General features: G+C 42.6%; 1 protein-coding gene across 3 annotated transcripts in view; it reads right to left on the reverse strand.

The window, feature by feature from the left end:
• Positions 1-9,746: 9,746 nt before the first annotated feature.
• GRM1 (glutamate metabotropic receptor 1) overlaps positions 9,747-25,722 on the reverse strand; it is a 185,178-nt gene continuing 169,202 nt past the window's right edge. The window contains exons 8-9 of one of the 3 annotated variants that reach the window (XM_035538549.1): positions 21,906-21,944; positions 20,752-20,812 (exon numbers count right to left, since the gene is read on the reverse strand). In XM_035538549.1, the coding sequence (XP_035394442.1) occupies positions 20,752-20,812; positions 21,906-21,944 (100 nt within the window). Of the gene's footprint in view, positions 10,570-20,751; positions 20,813-21,905; positions 21,945-25,722 lie in introns of those variants that run through there. The other 2 variants (XM_035538548.1, XM_035538550.1) reach the window with 2 other exon arrangements.

Raw genomic sequence — 25,722 nt, forward strand, 5'->3', positions numbered from 1 at the left:
GTGTTGCTGGATATTCCAGGCAGTATTTTTAAGCAGAAAGAAGAAATACTTGCTGGAGTACATTTGGGTGTACATTTGAAATTACAGTTGAATGGGCTTTGCTTAGGTGTTCAATTCATCCCAAGAAAACACATCAGTTCTTGCCTCCTTCCCCAAACAAAAATACTCTATTGATCATGCCTTTTTAAGTCCATAAGGCACATTAAAAACCTCCTATACTATAAGATGTTGAAAACATTGTTCAGATTCAGTTCCCATGACAGCTGCCACCCCCAGAGGTGGTTTTTATGCATTTTGCTTTAGAAATTTTGTAGTCTGTCCATCTGAGTGTTAGCTAGCAAGGGCAGGAAGAAGGGCCACCTCTTCAGATCTGTCCGAACACAAGTCACATCAGCACAGTGGACTTTGTCAGAAGGTAGGATCTAACTGAAGCCTTTAGGCATATGCTCTGGTTCCCTCTTTTCCTCTTTGCTGTTAAGTAGGGTGAAGGTTACAGGCAGCTCTCTGGGCTGCTCAGACCTCCAAGTGCTGGCAGCTCAGAGGACAGCAGGCGGGACATTCCCATCGAGCGCAGGTGCAGGATCTGTGTGCACACCAGAGGCCCAGAGGCATTTATTTGACAGCCTGTGCTGCTGGGCATTCATGAAAGTGATGGTCCATCACCCCCTGAATGAGGAGAGAGGGGCTGACAGGTCCGCTCAGCTGCATTGGGGGAGACTGGTCTCACCTCAGTCTTCATGGTGTCTGTCAAAGGAAGCTGGAGAAACAGCTCTTACTCAGATATTGTCTTCTTTCGAGGCCCTCCGTAGCACTGAATCCCACATCATACATGGTGCCTGCAAGGAGAATACACTCTTGGTGCGTTGCAAAGATGTGTACTGAAAACAGTGCATCAAAAGTGTGGACCAGAGCCTCCTCCATGCCAGCCGATCACCTGGGCAGACCACCTCTCTGGGGAGGAGGTCCCCTGGGGCCCTACCCCAACACAGATGCAGAGCAGCACAGGGCACTAGGAGTCCCACGCACCATACCGTGGCCGTGGGTGGGGGATGGATCTCATGCCACCTACACATTGCATGGTGTGCAATAAATAAGTAGGTGGATTGAATGTCATAGATGCATACCACTCCTAAACTCTTATCTGTCTGCACTGGTATCTGTGCCAGCTGCTTCTCCACCTACCTAGAGGCCTTCTGGTTATGGAAACCCACAACTCACAATGATATTTTACTTCTGTAGAGATACACTGCTTACGCCCACCCTTGCAATTCAGTAGATAACAGATGCTCTTTCTCGGTACCAGTGACCTGCTTTCTCAGGTTGGAGCAGTCCTTTTCTGAGTGATTTACTGGAAACTGGAAGCTGAATTAGCAAAGACAAAGAATACCTTGCTTGCTTATTGAGTTGGATAGGACTTACCTGTAGCACTGGAAATGGCAACCAGTCCAATCATACTGTGGGAAAGCATCAGAGGTAGAAGGGTGCTGTATGGAGTCCTACACAAGAGTCTGGGACACTGAAGAACAGCAAAACAACTAGCAAGTGGATCATGCTGCTAAGACTGAAGAGGGTCAGGTGGACCTGGACTGGCAACATAAGGGTGAATTATTTATAGCTCTATGGGCCCATGACACCTCAGGCCATCAAGGCAGAGAAGCAACATATAGATGGGGTCGTGATTGAGGGGTGGACCTAACCATGGACACTATTGTACAGGTTATTCATGATATTGAAACATGTCCTAAAGCAAGTCCTATGGCGACATGGCACCCTGGAAAGAATTGAGTCAAACGGGATTCATTTCCAAAAAAAAAACTCATAGACACCTGGGCCAAACAGCACGGCACTGAGTGGGTATATTACATTCCTTATCATGCACCAGCCTCTGTAAAAATCAAATGATACAGTGGACTGTTACAGCAACTAAACTACACTGAGAGCAATGGGTGCAGGGACATTCAAACATTGGGATGCACATTTCAGCAAAAGACACCTGGTTAACTAGTTAACACTAGGGGATCTGCCAATTGAGCTGGCCTTGCCCAATCAAAACTCTTATGTACTGTAGAAGGAGATAAAGTCCCTATAGTGCACATAAATAACATGCTGAGGAAGACAGTTTGGTTTATTCCTGTCTCATGCAAAGATAAACCCATCCAGGGGATTGCTTTTGTTCAAAGACCTCGGTGCACTTGGTGGGTAATGCTAAAGGATAGAGAAGTCCAATGTGCACTTCAAGGGGGTTTGATGTTGGGTGAAAATAGCCCATGATTTGAATTGTATGATGTTAAGTGCTACATAATACCGTATGTCATCACTACTATGGTTGCTATATGCCATATCAACAGTATTGCAGTAAGAATCACCCAGATTAATGAAAAATGAATTTTGACAGAACTGGAAAAGTGCAGCCATGATGGAACCAGAACTGGCTTCAGCATTCAACAATCCAACACCACACACCACCTCTCCTGCCCTGAAGGACTGTTTTGACAAATGGAGCCCAAAGTCATGGACTAAATGAACTCAACAGACATTTTAGGGGGGTGGCCCATAGACTAGGGGGATGATATGTGTGTGCATATACCAAAAGGCAGAAAAGATGGTGGTGATTAATTGGGATGTATTGGAAAGTCAAATAAAAAAGGGTCCTGAGCATGATGTAGATGGTATGGAATAAGGGGTGGATATTGTTCTGGTTTTGGCTGGGATACAGTTAATTTTCTTCATAAGGGCTGGTATGTTCTGTGTGTTGGATTTAGAATAAAAATATTGCTGACAACACACTGATGTTTTAGTTGCTGCAGAACTGTGCTCACACAGAGCCGAGGACTTTTCAGCTCCTTGTGCTGCCCTGCCCACAAGGAGGCTGGGGGTGCACCAGGAGCTGGGAGGGGACAGAACCAGGACAGCCAACCCAGGCTGTCCAGAGGGATGTCCCATGCCATGGGGCATCATGCTGAGCAATAAAGCTGGGGGGGTTGCCTGGGAGGGGAAGGCATTTCTCAGGGACATGCTGGGTTTCAGTTGGAGGGTGGCGAGTGATTGCATTGTGCATCACTTGCTTTGTATATTCTTTTATCATTGTCATTATTATTTATTGTTATTATTTACCCTTTTCTGTTTATTTATTGTTATTGTTTATTTTTATTTTATTTACCCTTATTTATCCTTTCCTGTTCTGTTAAAGTATTTTTATCTCAACCCATGAGTTTTCACCATTTTTTGATTCTCTTTCCCATCCCACTGGGGGCACTGAGAAAATGGCTGTGTGGTGCTGCGCTGCCTGCCATGTTAAACCACAGCATTTTTAGAGTTGTAGCACTGGAAATGGCAACCAGTCACTCCTGCTCTCATCCACCATCCCTGTTTGGAATCTCATAACATTTGCCAAAACGTGTGCTCGGGGCCAGCCACGGGGCCTGTGGCAGTACCACGCACCTAGCTGCATGACACCCCGTCTCCATTTTTGCTAATATCCCTTTTGAAAATCTTATGCAGATAAAAATAGGCCTTGATATTCACTACAGAGTCTGCTTCTCCTTCCAAGTGATTTACAGACAGGTACTTGCCAAGTGTCTAGTGACTCATTTATTTGGAAAGAAAACCACCACAACAATACAATCTGCAAAACCACACTTCTCCCACTCCCATGTAAGAAACATTTTCCACAGCCTCCCAGACCTTGGGCAGGACAGCTATTAGCAACCTGCTTCTCTCTTCTTCCCTACAGAGTGACAAACACAACTCCAGGGGCCCAATTCCCATTGCCATTTGCTGCTGGTGGCCTCTTTGTGCAAAGTGGAGGCAACACAGTTATCCTGGGCCCAGTGACCCGGCTTACCAAGTGGAGCTGGAGTGGCGTGGGCCAAGCTGGTGGAGACTCCAACACACTGCTTGGCAGGAGGCTGAGGCTAAAGCAGAAAAATGCTAAGCTGCTTTGCTGCTCCATGGTCCTGGACCAGTGATCCATTTGCTCAGTGCAAAGCTTTTTTAGATGAGCTTTTTTGGCAACTTGTGAATATTGTGACCATTTCATCTGACCCCCCTGCATAGCAGAAGCCTAGCAAGTCTACCCTGTGAATTCTTCCCTCGTTTGAAAATTTGAAAGAAATTTGCTAAAATCTCCTAGCCATCTGCTACAGTGCCCAATTATCTTGACAATTCAGATTTGCTTATTTCTAATTGAAAGCTTTCAGACTTATACCTCCCCAGTCTTGGATTTCGTTATGCCTTTTCTTAGTTTAGATTAAGAGAAATGCCGGTTGAAGGCATGTAACTCTGTTGCCTTTCTACTTGTCACATTACCTGCTGTTGGGGCTAGCGTCAGAGGACTTTGGAAAGACTGTAGCACCAGAGTAGTCCTTTTCTTTGTCAGACTAAAGCACATTTAGAACTGTTCTGGAAATCTAGAGCCTAATAAAGCAGCTTTAGCAGGCTGGAGCATCTGGCCTTCTACATATTTTCCTTTAGCACTTCCACCAACTGTTGTTTGCTCATATCTACTGGAGTCTGTTTACATAGATTTTGCCCAATCTGCTCTTTCTGGTAATGTTCATATTGTTGTATGTTTATGTGGAGAAATTAAAAAAAAAAATAGAGGGAGAGAGAAAGAGAGAATATGAACTGAAATATTTATGTGGTCTAAAATGACTTCAACCGAAATGATCCTCATCCATGGTGGAGGCTCAAAGCACAATACAAAAACTGTTGAAAAAAGTAAGACTTGCTGGGCTCATTACACTAGTCAGGCTGTTTGGAAAGCCATGCATAAAACAATTAGTACTAACCTCCTATGAGAATACTGCAATTTGAAAATGAACTCATTTGCACAGCATATGTGTAGCTAGTTAGAGACCAGATAACAATTGTTATAATATTTCTTCGATAATTCTCAGATGCTGCCATCATGCTTATTCCCGCATTCATCGCACTGGATTTATTCTGCATGTTGGTCTAGTGACAGAATTAGCACAACTTAACATTCCTCTAGGTAAGTGAAAAAGGATTAGGTCCATGATTTCAGGCCCTTCTTAAAAATGCATATATATTTAAAGAAAAAAAAAAAGAAAGAAAGAAACCGCAACAAAAATTCCTGCCCCTAATAAAGCAACTTACATTTGAAAATGTTATATTCTAATATAGAAGTGCAGGTATATAGCACTGTTCATTTTCATGGGCATTTCTACAGTAGTTTTTCTTACAGATAATACTCTGTTGTATAGTAAATGTATTAGGACCTTAGAAAGTACACAGAACTGAAGAGCTGATTAAGATACCAGTTATCTGTGTAACATATGGTAATCAGTATTGAATTAAGTTTTAAGTGTTTTAGCATAGACGAGGTTAGACAAAAGCAAGATTAGGTATAAACCAGCAAAACCAAAGATGTGCACCTTCACTGTTAGGCTACTTTTCACACATTTTCCAGAGATGCATTGCAGGAAGCATACTTTGTTGCTAGATGGAGCAAAGGCTGTGGGACTGGTAGCTGCTTCACCACAGTCAATTGCAGTCCGCAGGGGGCTTCACCCTGAGGGTGCTGCAGCCTGTGGCCACCCACAGAGTGGGTGGCCACTCTCTGCTCCCGCCCTGGAGCTTCAACCCATCACAAGCCTCTGCCCACAGCCCACGCTTGCCTGCGAGTAGGAATAGCGTGCAAGGAGTGTGTTGGGATCCCACGCTGGGGGAGGTCACCTACAGCCCCTGTGATTACGCAGCTACACAGGAGCAGCCTCCCTGAATGCTGCAGGTGAGTACTTATACATGCAGCATGGACAGGATCAACTGCTGTGGGCTGGCTCCCCCAAACTGCAACTGGTTGCGAGGGTGGTGCTGGCAGCAGGCTTGGACTGGGTGCTCTGGAGGGGAGTGGCTCTGCTGTGTTAGCCTGAGGATGGTTTTTTAATTATAAAAAATCCACTTGATCAGCAGAACCTTACTAAGAAATAGATTGCCTACACTTAAATAAATAAAACGGGAAAGAAAACAAAACAAAACAAAAAACTCAAAACCTCTATAAGTGAAGAGACCAAACTTGTTGGCACTTACCACTGAGTCTAACGTCATTCTCTGTACTCCAGCAGTGCAGAAGTCGTAGGTCGACTGACTCCTCAGACGTGGGCTTCTGCAAGGCCAGATCCAAAACAGGGAGCCACTAGAAACATGCCTAGTCACAAGCCTAAAGAGAAAAAGAGCTAGATTTTCTATGTTTAGAGTCACTTGGGTCTGAAAAATCTCAGCTGTGCTCCAGAAAAAAGCTTTTATACTCCCATTTTACCGATCCCCTAGATGAGGCATATTAAAGTTCAGGGTTCACTAAATGTGTGTGTTGCAGAGCAGGAAGGAGTCAAGAGTCCCAGTACTTTGCTCTAAACAGTGTCAGTAAAGGAGGCACAAGATGTCTGGGATGGGTCAATGCCTATCACTTATAGCTGTCAAAAAAGCATATTCGAGCTTCTCTAATGGGAGCTGACATCACACAGAGTCAAACATACATAGAGGACTTCCAGCAAAGGGCTGATCTTTCCCTACATCCTTGGGAAGCAAAATTTCCTGTCATTTCCCATTGAATTGTCTTCCACAACTTATCAGCCAAAATGTGCACCTCTGTTGCTCCTGCTTTTTATGAGGAAGCCAAACAGCTGGTTTTGTTGTTGTTGTTGCTGTTTTCTAAACAAAAATCCCCCAACCCTCCATTGTCTCACCTACATGACATAATCAATACCTACCTCCCTTTGAGCATCCCACCGTCTCTCTCACAGGATGCTAAAAAGCCCTGGAACTAGACATTTCTATTTTCTACTTTGGAAGCAAAAATTAACAATCTTGGCATTCTATTTTTAAATAATAAATAGAAAATATTTATTTTACAGCATTTTCAAGATCATTTTGACAAAAAGGCAGTTTTCATCAAGCATTTGACAGACCAAAAGAAAGAACTTTTACAGAAAGCTTCATAGCTCATACAACTACATACACAAGGTGAGTTCTTGCTCTGTAGATATATTTATGTATGTGTATGTTTCCAGTTTCAACAGTTACAAACTAAATGCTAATATACTGAATTTCAAGAAAACTCCTACTCATGATATAGTTACATTGCAGTAATAAAATCAGTGCTTAATATGTTCAAAGTAGACAGATATGAAAACCATAATACTTTGCCATGTTGCCATCTCCTCACCTATATGAGCCTTTTATGTTTCTTTTTCTCCTATATATCATTTCTTCAAAGACTGGTTTCCTATTACTATCCCTGTGCTACTGACAACATATGTTCTTGGAAAAAGAACAAGAAATCTTATACTAAGATTATAAGAAGATAGAATTCATTGCCACTGCAGTGATCAGCAAAGAAAATACGGTATTTTTCTCATTGTTTTCATGAGTAATGTGCATTAAATAAAAATAAATAAATAAGAAACAACAACAACAAAAAAAAATCCCCCTAAATGCTCCAAGCAGACAAAAATCAACCAACTGACCCTCAGGTGTCTTTAGTTCATAATAAAGTAGAGACATCAATCTACTGACAAAGACATAACTGTGCCTTTGGGCAAAGTCAATTCATGCTTTCCATGTAGGGATGATGACAGCAAATGGCCACTAGTCATATTGAAAGGAGCAAACATTGTGAAAAGAGGATGAGGAAAAAAAGAATCCATCCCATTTTGAGAATCAACCATATCTCCCAATACCACTATTATATTAGGTCAAAGTAAAGAGATTTGGATTTTAAGAGAAGAATTGATGACTGGACATCTTAAAATTCAAGTGAAAAGAAAGAAAAAGAGTAGAAATATGATGAATTTAGGGGAAAAAATGATAGAATACTCACAGTAAACATGTTCAAAAATATTCCTTAAAAATATCTTTGGAAGTAAATTATAGAATTATGGAATATACTCAGGTAAATTCAAGATCACAAAGTTCATAGCAGCTAAAATTCTGTCCTGGATATATTTAATATGTACATTTATAAATTGGGTAATAATAATTATGATTAAATTCAAGCCGCAGCAGTTAGATCCAGACTTTGAACATGCCAGCCATTAGGAGCTTTGGATTAGGTCCATCTCTAGGAAAATATATGAAGGATAGAGAAGGAGGAATGAATGGCAGAGTACAGCTACCTCAAAGTCACCTTTAAGATATAAGATTGTATATTAAATAGAAGTGAAAATGTATAGAAAGAGCACAAACCTGAACATAACAGATTAAAAGAATGATTTAGAACAAACCCTGGGAATTTATGCACACATTAAGCACTGATGAAAGTTCCTGTCCAGACATGATTTTATTTTTAATTATCTGAAGCAACAAAAATATTTTAAGTACTTTTCCTTTCTCACCTTTATAGACTTATACTGTTAAGTGCAAGATTCCTAAAACAGACTTTTTGCTTTTTCTTTTTTTCCTTTGTTAACCACACTTGCTACAAACACATAAAGTAACAAGTTCTCAATGCACTGGTTATTAATACTGTAGGTCTACTTCATAAAATATCTGCAAAATAAAGCACCCTATTATAAGGGTAACAACTGTCTCAGCTTGTATATGAAAAAAATGTGTTAGCACAGCTTACAAACCTCCAAAGATCTATTGAATATTCGTAACAATGAGATATAAAACATGATTGAAACATAAAAATATTCATAGTATATTTATAAGACAATCTTTCAGTGGTAGTTATTGGACATTACATTTCACACATACTGTACACACGCATTCAGAGACACAAACATACGCTCACTCTTGCTTCAAGACTGACTATAGCCCGCAATGAAGAACGGCCTTTCTTTCAGAATAATAGTTTTTGCTCTAAGTATACAGCTATTTTCCAATGCATTTGATTCCAAAGTAACACAAAGGAATGATGTACTCACATGGTAAATATGTTGTATTATGAAAAGTTAGTCAATAAATATTGTTCTGCTACAGTAAATGTTGTGTAACAGTTTAGCCAACATGGTTTGCGATTGTATACAAAAAGGCAGTTTTTCTAAGTCCTTATCATATTACAAGTACTACAGCAAGGGCTTTCATCAGAAACCTCTCAAGTCTTGGTGATATTCCTCCCTCTGTTCACAATCAGCCTTAAAAAAAAAGCCCAAATCCCCCAAAAAGCAGCCTAGTATGAAGAATAAATTGTTCCAACAAACGTCTTTAAGAGACATGTGCTTTCACATTATCTCAGCCCCCCTCTCTCTAACACGTTATGCATGTATACCACCAGCAGAAACCAGAAAAAGATGATTTATGCATATATGTGTTGTATACAAGCTTTGTTCCTCCTCACCGTGCTCCGCCCTTCCAGCTCCCGGACCAACTGGTGCCATTGCAGGAAGGCTGCAGTCATGAGATTCGCTAGGGACTTCTCCTAGGTCACACTTCCCAGAGTCCTTTTCAAGCATTGCCAAGAGAGGGTGTGACTAAGTGTGATTTTTTTTTTCCAGTGTGTTTATTCATTTTTTGCTATAGAAGTTGTCTTTTGGGTTTGTGCTTTGTTTTTTCCTGTCATTTTCCCAAAGTACAATATTTTTAATAGCTAGAGAATTTTGAGCCCTCAGAATGGATTTTTTTTTCTTTATTTATTCTTTAAGTGCAGGATAAAGTTTTTGCCCTGTCATATGTGACTTTGCTCTCCTCTCCCTCCGCTGCCTCTGGGGGATACATCTCCCCAGGACCTAACAGCGGGCAGCTGCCAACATTCTTCCCATCACGTCTCTCGCAGCGTCCGCACTCTACAGGGTGGACGAGCTTTGCTTATAATCCCTCAGGATGACAGAGGCATAGGTCATGTCTGGGGGGGTGCAGAGCACCGACTCCGACACGGGGGAGCTGGGCACGGAGCTGCCCGAAGCCACCGAATCCCGGAAAGGGGACGGGGGTGTCAGCGCCGGTGAGTCTTCCAGGGTGAGCTTGCTGGTGGCCGGCTCCTCCTCCTCATCATCCTCCGGGTTCTTCTCATAGACATATCCCTGAATGAGCTTCAGCTTCTCGCTCTCCGCTTCCTCAGACGGGGGAGACAGGGGCTCCCCGCTGAAGGCAGATGCCTGGAGAGGTGGCAGGGGCGGCGGCTGAGGAGGCCGCACACCGTTCCCCGAGCCAGGCGTGGGGAGCACGGCATTGAAGTCGGGGATGCCGGTGGCCAACTTGTTGACCACCCCTTGCAGCTGCTCCATGAGAGATCGAGGCTGCAGGGGCAGGGTCTTGGGGGACTGGTCAGGCAAGAAGAGGTGGGTCTCCTCCGCCGAGGCCTGCAGCGGGGGGGTCGTCACCACCCGCCTGTGCACCACCATGGAGGGGCTGCCTGGCTGGTTGAGGCGGACGGGCTCTCTCTCTTCTTCCTCCACCACATTGTATAGAGTCTTGCTGCTGATGTCAGTAAAAGTCAAGCTCTTGGTTTGGCCGTGGTAGCTTTTAGTGAGGGGTTTGATCACGGCTGTCTGATTGCACCCTGTCTCCTGGCTCTTCACATGCACTGAGAGTCTGTGCCACATGTGCTCGCCCTTGGGAGCTTGTCTTCCACCTGGTTCAGACCATGACACAGACTTTCCATTAGAACTATGAATAAAATAAAGATGGGTTTATTTGCATTTACATTACACAGACATGGGCAATATAGAAAACAAGCTGATGTAAATCCCAATCGTTTTGCCTGTTTAACATGCTCCCCAGCCCCTGTCCCCCCTCCCAGTTCTTCATGTCCTCCCAGAAATACTACAGAAGGAAACAACAGCATCTTTTAACAGCAGCAGTTACAGCAATTTTCATCCAAAGGCAATTACTCCACACTGCTTATGTGCCCCATGGCCACCCTGGAAAGCCCAGCCCACGGGAAGGGCTCTGGTAAGACTGGCTGTGGTTTGAGGACCCTTAGCCTTTTCATTTTTTATCTAGGTTTCCTGACTGCACCTTGCAGGGGAAAGAGAAAAAGAAAAATAACATCACAGGAAGAGCTTTAATTAAGCCTGATTTACAGCTTATAGGAAACATTTTCAAACTCTTGAAAGATAAACAACCCACAGCCTTAGCCTTTGGCACCCTGGATAGCAGGAGGAAGCATTAATAACCCCTCTTTTTCTTTTTATTCTCTGCTCCCCGTCACACTTGGGAACACATTAGCTATCACAGAAATGACAGGCACCCACCAGGGCCTCCTTCAGGTAGAAGGCTGCTCTGTCTGCCCAGTCCTTGTGTCAGCCCTTTCTCACCTTCCCATGTCCAAACAAAGCCCCAGACAGTGCCCCCTGCTTAGGGACGTGCTCTCACTGCAGGGACCCCTCGCTGGTAGTCAGGACAGACAGAACATAGTTCTTCCCCAGTGACCATTATTTACAAACCAGAATAAAATGCTGGGACTGAAAACAGTCGGTTTGTGTGGGCGGAGGGAGGAACAAGCAGCAACATGATCACAGTGAGTGGAACCCGCCAGCTCCTCATGTAAGCTGGATCCCAGCATTTGAATGTTTGGCTGAGGGGGAACCTGAGGGTCAGGTCCGTAGCTGAGGAGTGACAGTGCTTTTACAGCTCCCTGGGCCTTGCAGAGAGCAGCACTCAAAGCAGAATGACATCTCATTAGCAGCTGGTGGGACAGGGGGCTGAGCTTCAGAGGACCAAGCAATTGTTTAATTGCAGGTCAGGCAGTAGAGATCATTCATAAATTATAATATGCATCACCTGGGTGGAAACTAAAGACTAAAGAGAAATTCTGAGATTATTTGTTTGAAGCAGCCTTATCTCAGGGTTTCATCCCTCAGGGGGCAGAAGTAAACAAAGGATTAAAATTCAGGCCCTGTGATTGCAGTGCAGGTGGGAGGCAGGCACAGCAGTGCTGCCTCTTGGTGCTGCACACAGCAGAGGAGATCACTTCCCTTACATACAGCCTGCAATATCTTTCTGAGTATTTTGCTTTTTCTTGCGCTTCTCTTTCTCAGGGAGTAAATAATTACCGGTTGAATTTTGTGAAAATATTATTGGCTAACTTTGTCGTAACTGGGAGAAATTGGTACAACACAGATAATGAAAAACTGGCAAAAGGGAAAAGAAATGTACATAATAATGTGGCACTTTTCTGCTGAGCAGTAAATATTCCTAGAGAAAAAGAGAATTTGTGCAGGATCCAAGCAGTGAGGTTCATCTCCAGCTCCAGACTCTGGACCTATGACTCATCACCTTGGTAGGAACTGGCTCACCAGAAGAGGCCAATCTAAAAAATTCATAACTCCCCCAAGCATGTAGCTGGTAGGACCTGGAGATGTTTGGATTTAGAGCTTTAACCTGGAGAAAAACAAAATAGCCAAGTTCCCAGCTGGCTAGAATGAAACTTCTTTATAGTCATTAATGAAAAGATAAGAATGAAGGTTTAGAAGCACTACAGTTTTGATCAAAATGAGGTCTGATATGACATTTTTTTGAAGTGCTATAGAGATAAGCAAATGACTATAGCTGTCGGGTGTGAAAGATTTTTAAAGCAATATTTTAAAATATAGAGATTTGCAAACTCTTCACACAGAAACATTTTGTCTGCTTTGAGTTCAAAACAAGTCTGTTCTTGTAGAGAGGAAAATAAGTCAACTGCTCTCATTGTATTTTTGCTGATGCTGTTGCATACAAGTACTGCAAAAGGCTTTTCTGGAAAAACATGATGATTATCTGCTGTCTCTTATGCTAAGTCCACTTCTGCATCATTTACTTCTTCATATCTAGCTCTGGTGCATCATCGCACTTTTGAATCCCTCCTCACACCATCTGTTTAGTATCTATCTTACTTTGTTCCCAAGATCTTGTATTTTACATCAAAGGCAAGCACTGTTATTTTAAGGAGCTCACTACCTCTGCCTTCAGATCTTCCTCCTATTCAGTTCATTTTCCTCCCCCTCACTCTCAAATTCCACTCTCCTGACTTCTTTCTTCTGTAGCACTCTCCATAATGTACTTAATTGAGGCCAAGTCAACAGCCGTACTTAAATCAAACTGTGCTGGGACTACAATACCCACCCGTGAACAAACCACTGAATCAGGTTTCGTCTGTTACCAACTTGCTCTACAAGGAAAGCTGGTGCTGCTGGCACCTTGCCTCCACCTGCCAGGCCTCCAATAGCCTTGTGACAAATAGCTTTAGATCCGCAGTGGCTCTTCACGGGGTCATTCAGGCGATTTCCACTGGGAAAACCTTTTTCTGTTATGACTCTCCTCAGTCTTTTGTTCCGGCTCTTTCCCTCAACTTACTCTGCTTGCTGTGTCCATGCACCACAAGCCTGTCAATGACTCGTGTTTTAGATGTAGTCAGGGGATTGTCATGGCAGTACCTGGGCTGTGCCTTGCTGGGCAGTGGGCAAGCAGTCACGCTGAGACTGGCACATTCAGGCAGAATTAACAATTAACGTGCAAGAAGAAAACACCTGCTATTCTGAAACAAAGACTAGTCACCTTGAATGGTATTAATTGGCACTTAGGCAAAAAGTAAAGATGGAGCTGGGAAAGCTCTGACCAGAAGTGAGTATTGGCTGGACAGGAATCAACTCACATGTGCAAAGCAATGCTGACTAGTCCTAACTGCATGGTCACCATTTGTTAAGTGATCGTCACACTTTTTTTGAAGGATGTACCAACAGGAGAAGGTAAAAATCAAAATTATCTGTCTTTCATAATGGGGGAAAGGATGCTTTTCCACAAAAAGGAGAGCAGCAAGCTGGATCATGGCTGGGTTATAGAAAACGTGATACTCTCTGCCCAGTGAAAACTGGTGTCTTCTTGCTTCTGTCAATATGAGATGTCCATGCAGGTATTTATTTGCCTTTCCTAACTTTCTCTCTCCATTATAACATTTCCTACAGGATTTAGACTTCACGCACAGTGCTTGGCAGTGAACTCCTTGGAGTTTCAAGCGACATTACGGTTTATAGTTGTGTCTATCCAGCATAACTATTTCTTCATATCTTTGTATCTAGCCTAGATGTCTAGACGGGCCCTTGGATACCCTTTTAACACATAAGATGGGTTTGGTTTTACTAGATAGGCAACAACATACATGGATTTAGCTGCAGTTTCTGAACTTTTCTCACAGCTTTGTCTAGAGCTTTTGTATTTTAGGGGAATAGGCACAAGTACATTTCTGGTGTGAGTTTGTGTTACGTATGTGAGTTCCATCAGCAAATCTATTGCTATTTTTCCTCAGTAATTCAAAGTGCTATTTTTAATACATGTACCAATCTTTACAATGTTTTCTCTGCACGACTCTGGGCTAGTCACTTTCACATATTTTCAGCTGATGATTATAGACGCTAAACAAGCCAGAAAACAATTTCAAACCTTAATAGTTACTTTCAGAAAGTCTTTAAAAGAACTGATGTGCCCAAATCTGAAACAGCAATCCAAAATATCCCTGCCCAGCCATTCCTCAGCTGAGGACATGCCTACAGCTTTTTAGGTGGTTCACTATCTTTTGCTAAGGGTCTCCGTCTGCCCAAAATCTTGCTCCTGCTTGCGTCTAGGACTGCCTCAGACTCAAGTCCTGTCACAGTCAAAGAGGAAAGTCATGCTCTTGCCAGTGCCTTGGGGATCCGACCTTGTTGGCTTCCTTGGAGCAAAACCTGGGAACCCTGCAACAGGTAGTTCCTCCTCATACAGCACAGTCCTGAAGATGTCTTGCTTCAGACATTGGATGGCAAAGGTTTCTTTATATTTTAGAGACTGAATGTTCCTGAGGTGGAACAAGGTTGCCCCATTTCCAAGAGTCTATGGTAATCTAGTCTGTACAACTCTCTGATCCTATTACCTTTTGCCAGTGAAGTTACAGCCTGAGACCCAGAGCATAAAGAATTTGGTGAATTTTCCATCCCGTGTGCTTGAACCTTTGTCTTTTTTGCCTTGATTTTTTGTGCATAAAAATCCTTAAATGACACCATAAGGAAGAGTTAAATAGAGCGATATTCCCAGGTTTCTTCAATGAGGTTTGCTTTAGGAACCCACATATTGAGAAATGGCTCCTCATCTGATGTAGTGCTTGTCATTGCCAGAGTGAAACAGCTGGGGATGCAGTCAGGCAAAGTGCTTGAGGATGAAAAAGAAGGGACGCTTCAGGAAATGCTAGACTTCATTCCTTGTTTCTTTTTGAGATACCAGAGCTTCTGTTGGTTACCTTTAGAGGGCAGATATATAGGCTTGCTTTTTTAAAGCAGCAGTGGCAATCAATCAGCAGAAAAGATTACAGAAGAAAGAAGTTCCCTTTCTTTCATTGTCAGACTGATGCTTTGGTCAAACCTACCTCCTCATAATCACTATAGTAACTGTTTGAAATGCCACAGCTGGTAGGAGGCATTGGGATAACCTAGTGTGAAACTAAAATTTTAGGAATGAACAAAAAATGCAAGCGGCTGTCGATTTTGTAAACAAAAATTAGGTCCAAACCAAACCTTAAACTATCTGATCAGCAACCAGATGAGGCCAGTGTCAAGTGCTGCCCAGTCAACAAATGATGCTCTCCCCTTCACAGATTACCCTCCTGGGCAGGAGAATTTCTACACTGCCTGCAGAAAGGCAGCTAGCCATCAACAAGCTTTCTTCAACTCTGCAGACATGAAAGCAGCAACAAAGAGCCTGAGCAGAGCTCTGTCCCGCTGCAGCCTCACCGCTCCCAGGACCCAAGCTAAATAGTTTAAGATTTAAGGCTAGTACCTGCACTTCAGCACACTGCAGTGTTTCGCTTCTGTCTCCAAGGTCTCCTCCATCATGGTATCCACTGCAGTAAGGCCGCTGTGGCATGAAATTTGACTAAGGGAGTGAACTGGCTTTCATCCAGGTTAGGGATATCTCCCTGTGCTAAGGAGGACCCTCTCCTCAGGGCCTTTCAGCTAGTGGGAGCAGTCAGCCCCGCCACTCATTAGCAGAGGAGGTCATGTTGGTTAACATGTTCCTGCAAGCCTGATTTTTAAAGGGCCCTTCCAAGAGCCCTTCCAAGGGCTCATCTTTTTTACTAACCCAGGTTTAACCTCTCTGTGGCTCACCCAAGAGTGAGGGACCCATCACCCTCCCACCACACTCCCAATCTGGTGTATGCTCAGGATTTTTGCTGATAAATATCACTTTTTATCACCTAAAAGAAAAAAAAATAATCACAAAACAACTTCAGCGTTAGTCCATCTACAATGCAATCTCTTCTTCAGTGATAAGAGGATCTTACAACAGTTCTCACAGCGTGACTCCAACTCTTTCTGTGGTGCTGTATAATTAGAGCAAAGTTTAACCTCCTACTGGTGTTTCTGGAAATTCAAATTACTGAACTAACTTTTCTATGTTGTTCCACTCCCTTTCTTTAGGACAAAACAAATCGCTTGCCTTGCACATGGGACACAACGTTCCATGTAAATTAGAGAGCTATTTTAAATGTACCATGGAAGCAGCTACACAAAAAGCAGGTATACACAAACTGCAGGAAAACATAACGCTGTCCCACTGTGCCACAGGGGCAGAGCCTGATGACACCTGGGGTTGCAGTGGGTGAGCACAAACCCAGAGCCACCTTTCTAATCCCCTGCCTTGCCACAGGCTTGTGTCAAGTAAATCTAACCTAGTTGTTCCTTGTTACTCTGCTGCAAGAGGTAAAAGTTACTTTAATAATAATATTTCAGAGAATAATTTCAGAGAATAATTCACTGATAATACCAGCAAAGGTAATTATAATTGCTAGTATTAATTTTTAGTCTCATCTGAAATGCAGAAGCTATGTCACACTTCAGTTATCTATCTAATTATTAGTGACAAAACTTTTGGTTCACCAGTATGTTTTGTTACACAGAAATGATTAAAAATAAGTTACTGCAAATAATTTGGAGAAATACATTTGCAGAACTTGCAAAGCACTTCTAATCTGATAGCTTTGACATTACGAAAATGTCCCCAAATTGCAAAGCAGGTTGCAGCTTGCAAACTGTTCATTAAGTATTTTGAAAAGAATAACAAGTAGCTACTAAATAAATATGTGTTGCTTGGAGAAAACAACTTATTCTAACAGATAATACCAAGTTCAGGATAATGAACAGTTTGTCCCAAACAGCAGGCAAATTCTTCCAGTGTTCAAGAAATGAAGATCAAAAACCTGCAAATCAAAGTGAAATTAAAAAAGTATTCTTATTATTGAAAAAAAAATAATAATGAAATCTGTTTGTTTTGTTGTTACTTACAATTTTAAAATAGCCAATATTCAGAATGAGTACATCCTACAGGATGACCATTGTATTTTTTTAAGGTTTTCAAGGTTAGTTAGTGCACAAGAAATGCATGGTGTAAATCATCATAGATTCTCTGTGGAACCTCAATCAGTGGAGAAGCACATTTGTATTACCTGAAGATGTGCCTCATGTTGCACATTTGAATAAATATATACAGCAGTGCAGTCATTGACAATACCTGAACTGAAACATTTTTTTTTCAGGCAGGCTTGAAAAGGAACACAGCTAATGCAACCTGGAAACTGAAAATTACAATGTGTTGAGCAAAGGAACCTGGAAAGCTGTGGAACACGGGAAGAAAATGATAGAATGAAATTGATTTAGGAAAAGTGTAGGCAGGAGCAACTAAGACAAAATAGCCTGTAGAACTATAAAGCTATAAAGATCAACAACCTTCAAATACATTATTTTAAAAGAAGTATTGAAGAAAAAAAAATCCAGAGCTGCTGTTGAATAAGAAATTAACAGGGTTTGTACATAAACAAGCCACAAAATAGTCGACAAATTTTGTGTTCCCCACTCCAAAGCACCATACCATGGTACAGAGATTCCTTTAGGAATTTATAGGTAAGACCTTTCCTATAAATGCAGATTAATATTAATTAAGATTGTTAGATTTTTCCTTACTTTCTTTAATCCCTCTGTGGTTCTGTGGGCACCACGTTTTTATCCAGAAAGATATTGGCAAATGGGATGTCGTATAGAGAACAGCAATAAAAAGCCCCATCAGGAACAGAGAAAAAAGTTCATGAGAGAAAGCTGAAATAACTGAATACGTTCAGTTTGATGAAAGAGCTCAGTAACAGATTTTAAACAGCTGAAAGGCATTAACACCGAGGATGGAAGATATTCCACATAGCGTGTAGATGCACAGCTGAGAGCCCTAGATGAAGTTACAAAAGGGAAAATTATTCTGAAAATCCGGAATATTCCCTAGTCAATAGCTGTATCATGACAGGACTAAATTCCTAATGATTGCTCTGGGCAGTTGTTCCAAAAAGTGTGCAGCAGTTTTATAGCAGTAAATGAGGTCTTTTTCCACCATAACTTGGCAGATTCTCTGGTATACTTGTGAATAAAATAAACTCCCAGCAGTTTAAACAGTGCTCAAAGGACCACCAGACTTGTTTTAACATGCTGCTGGTGGGAGGGCCAGCGTTTTGAATGCAGCCTTAACCCACAGGAAGCTTAGTCATGAGGCACCCCGTTTATAATAGATCTAGCTCTAATACGCTGCAGGAGATAAACCAGCGAGCAAGGGCTGTGGGTTTTTTGGGTGTATCTGGACATTTCCATGGCAATGAACATGCAGCTTCAGGAGAAAAGAGCCTCGAAGCTCGAAGCTGATGTTTCTGAGTTTATTAAGATGATGAGCAGTTTTTATTACTCTATATTTTCATGGCTCTGCATTTCTGGCCATCTCCAGGATCACACGGAGAATGGAGATCAATGTTAGCACAATAACTGATGCTAAGTATTGCGTGCATCAAACACAAAAGAGTTTGGGGCCCCTCCATCTATCTGTCTGTAACTGGAAGGTGAGGGAAACCGTAACAGCCTTGGTGATTTCTAGCATGTCAGGGCAGCAAAGTGAGGCTTCCCCGGAGAAATCCAGACTGGCTGACTGCTGCGGTTCTGCTGGCTGAGGCCTGGGCACGAGGCCAGGAGGTGGTGATGGGCATCCAGTGAGATGGTGGATGCCTGACTTTGTGCAGCTCAGCCTGGTGCCAGGCCACGGGTCACCGGTGGAGGATGCCCCTTCCCCTGGCCACAGCGCAGCACTGCTGGGCCTCTGAAAGCACCGATCCCACTAGAGGGAGAGAGAAGCCTGAGGGGCAGGGGAGGGGGAAGAAACCAAAACAGCAAGCTTCATGCTCAGGAGGTCTGAAAAGCTCAGCTGCTTTTTAAAGCCTTTCTTATCTGTGCAGCTGCCACAAGTGTTTGAAGTCCCATGGACTGCTTGGCGTCTGACCAGAGGTGTTTCTCAGGAGATCATGTGGATGAGGATTATTTTTTTTCCAAATTAAAAAAAAAAAAAAAAAAAAAGAAATCCCAAGAACTGTCATGCAAAGAGCAAGAGCTTCAGCCTTCCCCATGCTCAGGAATTTTATTCTTTGTATCCATGCTTTTTGAATATAATCTGTTGTTGCATTTGCCTTTCTTTGCTTCCTAATGGTCAGATTCCCATTCCATCACCCATTTCTGTCTCCAGACAGACAGTTGGCAATCTGTGCCCTGCAAATCTGCAGCATTAGCTTCACACCAGAAAAGAAGGACATATTGTTAGACAGAAGTTAATAACAAAATGTGTGTACTTTTCCTTACACTGGCTTTGCAAAATTTTTGTTTCAGGGAGACAAATCTTGTTGCTGCCCAGGCCCTGCATAACCATCACTGCTGCACCAAGTCTATGATGTAGACTACCTGTATTTCTTCTGATCTGCGTGCGAGTCAGAGGGGCAGATTTGGTGGAATTAACATTACTGCTACCTGCGCACAATTTGCACATCCTATGAAAGGGCTGGAATGTTTTGTGGCTGATCATAGGAGCTGAACGGCAGCTTGGGCTGCACAGGCACTGTGCTGCTCAAAATACTGGGTAAGTGCCTCAGAGGCAGATTTCCACCTCGTCACTGCACAACCTTCCCTGAGGCAGGGAGCAGGACTGCTTCACATCTGTAGTTTATCAGATGGAAAAGATCATAAATCTGTCCTGCAAAATAGGAGGCGAGGCCTTTCCATTTCCGCAAGAGCTAGCATGTTTTCTCCACCGAGTTTGTGTGTGCTTAAGAGAAGGCAGTATTTGCACTTTCATTTTTGAACAGCTGAACTTTGCTCCTGTTCACTGAATGGAGAACATTCAGAAGCTGAACGTCTTTCAAAAACTGTAACAGTAAAATTTTCTCTGCTATTCTTTAGAGATATGCTAGGGCAACTCTTTGTTCCTGTGTCAGATTCTGCAGTTTTTATTTACTGCACATCATTTCCCTGCTCTGTGAATGCCACCAAACCAGCGTTTTCTGTGTTCCCTCTGCTGGCTCTGGAGCAGCAGTTCACTAACAAGCACAGTTAGTGGGAGCTGTGAACAGCAAAGGCATCTTGCCATGAGACAGCCACTGCATTTTTGTTTAAAGCACGCAGAATAATGTCATCTCCATGCAAAACTGTAAAGAAAAAAAAAAGTTGGCTAAATGGAAAAAAGAAGATACAATTAGTACAAAAAATGATGTATTTGCAGAGTTGCAAGCATTTACAAATAAAAGTGAAGGCTTTTTTTTTTTTTTTTAAGTGAAAGCTGCAAAAAATTGTTGAGTGTTCTCTTCATCACATCTGGACAATCAGATTAAGGCATTGTGTGAAACAGGGGACATAAGCAAATTTCCCGTCTTTAATGGCATGCACCACATTTGTCCCATCGTTAGACATGATAAACCAATGAGAAAGAGAAAGCAAGGGGTAAAACCACTCTTTGTCATGCAGCTTCTCTTACACATTCACTGCAGTGTGGGATTTTTCAAAGCTGCACATGTGCCGACGGACACTGGCTGGTGGGCGAGAACTCTGGCTGCCTCTTCCTGAAGATTGAAAAGAAAAAGACACCCAGTGAGTGGTTATACACATGTGCACACATGGTGGTTATACCACTCAATAGGGTGCCTGTCCCTGACCTACATCTAAGGCTCACTGTGGTCCTTCCTGTATTTTTTCTTCTTCCTTGGGCCAGTCACTTCAACCTCCATACAGGTCTCTCCTTGGCTCCAGCATTGTATTGTGTAAAATGGGTTCTCGTGGTGTTTGACCCCATTTTGTCTGCTGAGCCCTGATGCACTCTACAGACCAGATGGTAAGGGCTGCTGTGTACTTAGCTGTCAGCGGGAACTCTCCCCTGGTATTCTCAACACAGGGTTAAATGATGAAAAAGGAGCATTTGCATTTCTCATCTTATCTACAAGAGTATCAACAAAATTTTGGTTGGTGTAGTTCTTAATATATACAGCTCCTGATTTTTCTCTGTCTCTCTTATTCCCACAATATGGTTTTCTAAGTGTTTGGATTCTGTTTGTTTGGTTTGGTTGTTTGTTTGTTTGTTTTAGCTCTAGCTGAATAGTCACTATATGTAATTTCATTGTATGTGCTTCTTTTTTCCCATTGACACATTGGCTTTTTTGAGGTAGACGTGAAATGAAGTCTCCCAGCCACTCTACCTCCAATGATAATTCCAAAAAGGATTGCAGATTGCAGTTTTGGACATTAACGTAAGACAATTTTCACTATATTTTCTCCTCTCCCTTGCCCTATAATGCGGATGCAAGCCCTTGTTTGTCTTCCCCAGTATCAATAAAAATATATAAACACGCGCGTGCCTTGACAAAAATGTCGGATATTTTTGCACATGAAATGTATCAATGAATTTCTGAAAAAAAAAAAAAAAAGTTGTCATTGTATTGCAAATAAAATGCAAATAAAACTCAGCATTTCTCCCCATCAAACAAATAACCATCGTGCATGCTTGCCAGACTTCTGTTTACCTCAAAACAACAGATTCATGGATGGTATGTGCACATACTACATACTCAGTACAGCTGCCAATGAGCCAAAAAAGCCATTCTTCTCACCACATACTAAAGCACAGGAGCACAGCATGATGTACACAGAATACATGCATACCCATTTTGGAGAGGTAGATGCCTTGAGATGACTTCTGAACTATTATGAATAAAACACAAATAAGACACACTGCTGAGCAATTTTGTAAACCTACTCACTTTGAAGCTTCTAGAATAATTAAATTCCTTACCAGGAGTAATGACATCTCTGAGATTTGACAATTTAAAGGTGATCATAATTAGGAACTTAGCTAATGTGCTTTCTCCTACATCCTATTGAAGTTACAGAGATTATTAAGCTTCTGATTAAACCGAACATCCAACATTACTACAGACCTTTGCTTTTCTTCATCTATTGACAGAAAAAGAGTTTCTACTTTCTGTGGTTGGTTTGTGAAAAGTCAGAAATTAGTAGTTTATTCAGTCACAGGAGCTAATTTTACAAAACATGTAGCAACATGTGATTGATTATCCAAGAGAAAAATACCATTCTGAACATATTTCATACATATACACATGCTGTATGCACAACAGAGGGCACACAGCCACAGAAAACCTTGCTCAAGGACCTTGGAAAAGGTGGAAAACTTCTGTTTCAGAGCACTTCTCTGAACCTGGGTCTTTGTGAGGCAACATGCTTTACCAGTTACTGTCCCTCAGCTAGTGCCATATGCTGCCACTTCTGGCTTCTTGAGCTGCATTCCTTGTTTCCCACCCTGTACTTCTCTTTATACATCCCCAGAGTGAGCCCAGAGCATTCTGGTCTCCAAGCTCTGGGCATCTGTAGGTCTTGTTTTGAAATCCTGTTATGTGAAAGGAAGAAAGAATCCTGCTTCCTTACTCCAAAATGCTTCCTACCATTCAAAACACAGTGAATTATTTTCTTACTGTGGCTGCAGATGCACTCCTCGGCCAAAATCAAACACAGATTACATATGTAGCAGTATGCAACCTCCTAAATGCCTTGTCAGGTTTGCATTCGGTGGGAGACTGCTGTTTGAAGTGCTGCCATGCTCCATCAAAGCAGTGGTTTGCCTTTCGGTCAAAGTCAGGGGGATCCCCACGCGGTGATACCCAGGATATGCACTACAGAAATCAGAATCTCAAGGTTCACGCTTCAGTAAAATTTGCATTTGGATTTAGAGTGAAATTTAGATTTACAGTGTTGTGGGAAATGTAGTGCGTGTGCTAATTATACTTTGGTGAACTATTCTGCCATAATTAACCATTGTCAGCTGCATAAGTAATAATAAATGCTCTTGCAATATTCAATTTGAAGTATCCTCATAGGCTTGCTTGCTCTTACTAGTAGTTTATGGCAATATTCTCTTTACTTTTTTTTCATTCTATTTCTAATTAGGATGTATCTCCTCCTTTCTTCCTCCTGGCTTTGCAGGCAGTGATGACATTTCACACACATTCCTCTGGTAACCAGAAATTAGGTAGCCTGCTTTCCTTTAAAAAATTATGTTTAAAGGGCCATTTTGGGGGGCTGTCTTCTAAACAATAAAGGTAATTCCTGTTGAGTCAATGACGCTTATTTGTTTCCTGAGCCCAGAGGCAGGATGGACCTTCTGTGTGTTAGAATGAGGAGTTGCCATAGTATAACAAAATATGTGAACAGCTTCCTGATGAAATCCTGGGTGCAGTAACAGGGAGCCTGCCAGAGGAAGCAGGGTGACAGTGTAGAGGGTTCCTGAAGGAACAGGATTAATTACTTTACTTTATGTTCTTTGAAGCAGAAACATGTTTCTAGACAGTTGGTCAGAACTCAGGCTAGGGAGCAGGGCTGTAGAAATCTGCGGTGAGGGAAGTAAAGGGTCTGAGAGAAAAGTCACTCTTGCCACTATTTTTTCTCTTAAGTGTAAATGAATCATCCCATGAGGCAAACAGCCGTGTCAGGATCGTAGGAAAGTGTAAAATTGCTATCTATAGTGTTTTCTCTCTGAATAACTATGAAACATTCACCTTCTGCCCTGGAATTACTTTCTCTGTCCATCCAGACTCTCCACACAGATACAGACTGAATGAATCTGTCTGGCATCCAAGATAATATAAATGCAGGATTCTGTGTTACCCATCATCTGAAGCCAGTCAAAGATCTTCCACACTAGATGTTGTCTAAGCTGTAAGAAAGGCTTTCGCATTTCCCATGGTCAAAAACATACAGGAAAGCACAGCCCCAGGTTTTACACAACCTAATTTGAAACAACTGAGCATTGATTACATTGGGAAGATAGTAAGTGGAGAGACTTCAAGAGAAGTGATGATGGCATCACGCTGATACTTACAGTGGCATGATAGCCCTGAATCATTTCCTAGTTTTTATTTTTTTTATTAATTTATATATAGCCCTTAGCTTTAATAGAGGAAGGGAGAGGGCTTGTGACACCTGCCCTGTGACGGACTGCTATCACAGCCTAGACTATCGTCTGCTCCAGCATTCAGACTGACTGCCCTCCTCACCCCAAAGGGGCCGCTCTGCAACAACACAAACTTTCCAGCCTGCTGTCTACTTCCTTGACCCCCTAGCAGCCTACAAGGTGACTGGGGAGGTACGCATACTTTGGATGTAGAATCAGATCAGTAAAGTGCTCAAGAGAACTCCCACCCCCAATTCTTTTGCCTCTCTAAATCTAACATCTTCCGAAGCAGAAGCGTCAGCTTCTGATGTTTGTGTCCTTTAAAGTTCAGGTTTTGTGTATAGTTGTCATGGCTGGATCAAAAGCTATCCATTATAAAAGAAGCAAGCCCAGGTCCTTCTCCTGTAAAAAGAGGAGTTGAATTTCAATACCTTTTGCAGGAACCAGAATCTGATAGAAGATTTCTGCAATATTTAAAGCAATAGATTAAGCTGGGAAGATAGACTGGTTTTCAGTACAAATTCCTTTTTAAAACAAAAGCCCTGCCTTCTAACCGAGTGAAGGTTAGAAATAATTGCTCTGAGTTTTAACTTAATTATGCTAATCAGTTGGACAGTGGCAGTATTTGGAAAGAAAGAAATCATTAACAGCTGCAGAGCAGAGAGAGCTGTAAGTAGGAGGGAGGCTATGTTGTCATTTGCCCTTGCCAGGCAGGGTGAGGCACACAGGTAGTTACTATCCGTGGAGGACAGAGGAGCAGGAGAGATTTTTGCAGTGCATTTTCTCTGGTGAAGTGTGGGCATCTGCTGAAGAGGACAGGGGGATCACTGGGCTGAACAAGGTCCTAGTAAGGTGCTCAGAAAGACTCAGCACAAAGCTAAGGCTGCACCTCACGTCACCCCAGGCCAGCACGAGCCAGCTGTGTGCCCAGGGGAGCATCCAGCCCTCCATGCCAGCATGGCTCTGGGTGTGATTGCTCAATGAACTGGCAGGGAATGATGTGGACAACTAATATGGGTTGCAACTAAGCCAAAAAAAGGAAGGGGGGATGGGGGGAAGATGAGTTCCCTGCTCCAGTTAACAGCATCCAGACATTTGTCCCTGTGTAAGTGAAGGGGCAGCACAGGGTAAGGAAGGCTTTGGCTGTCATTTCTGGCTTAAAGCAGCTTAAAGCATTTGTGGATTCACAGGCTATGATACTCCAAAGCAGCTGCAGGCAAATCTCTCGGCTGTCCAGGATGGCAGCAGGAGAGATTTCTGAGGTAAGATATAAAACTAAAGACTGGGCAATGTGTAGAATGGACGTTTCAGAGAGTACGAGAAAGTAAAAGAAAGACCCCACTTCCTGAGGACTACAGATATCCCTGGGGCCACACGTTGCACCTGCCTGAGCCTACACTTCCCCCCCACAAGGTCCCAAGGTCCCAGGGCACAGCGGCAAGCCCCTGCCGTGCACACATGAGCTCCGAGGACCCTTGGGAAACTGCTGGCCTGTCCCTGCACACCCACAGCATT

Source organism: Cygnus atratus, chromosome 3, assembly GCF_013377495.2.
Source record: "Cygnus atratus isolate AKBS03 ecotype Queensland, Australia chromosome 3, CAtr_DNAZoo_HiC_assembly, whole genome shotgun sequence".
NCBI lineage: Eukaryota > Metazoa > Chordata > Aves > Anseriformes > Anatidae > Cygnus > Cygnus atratus.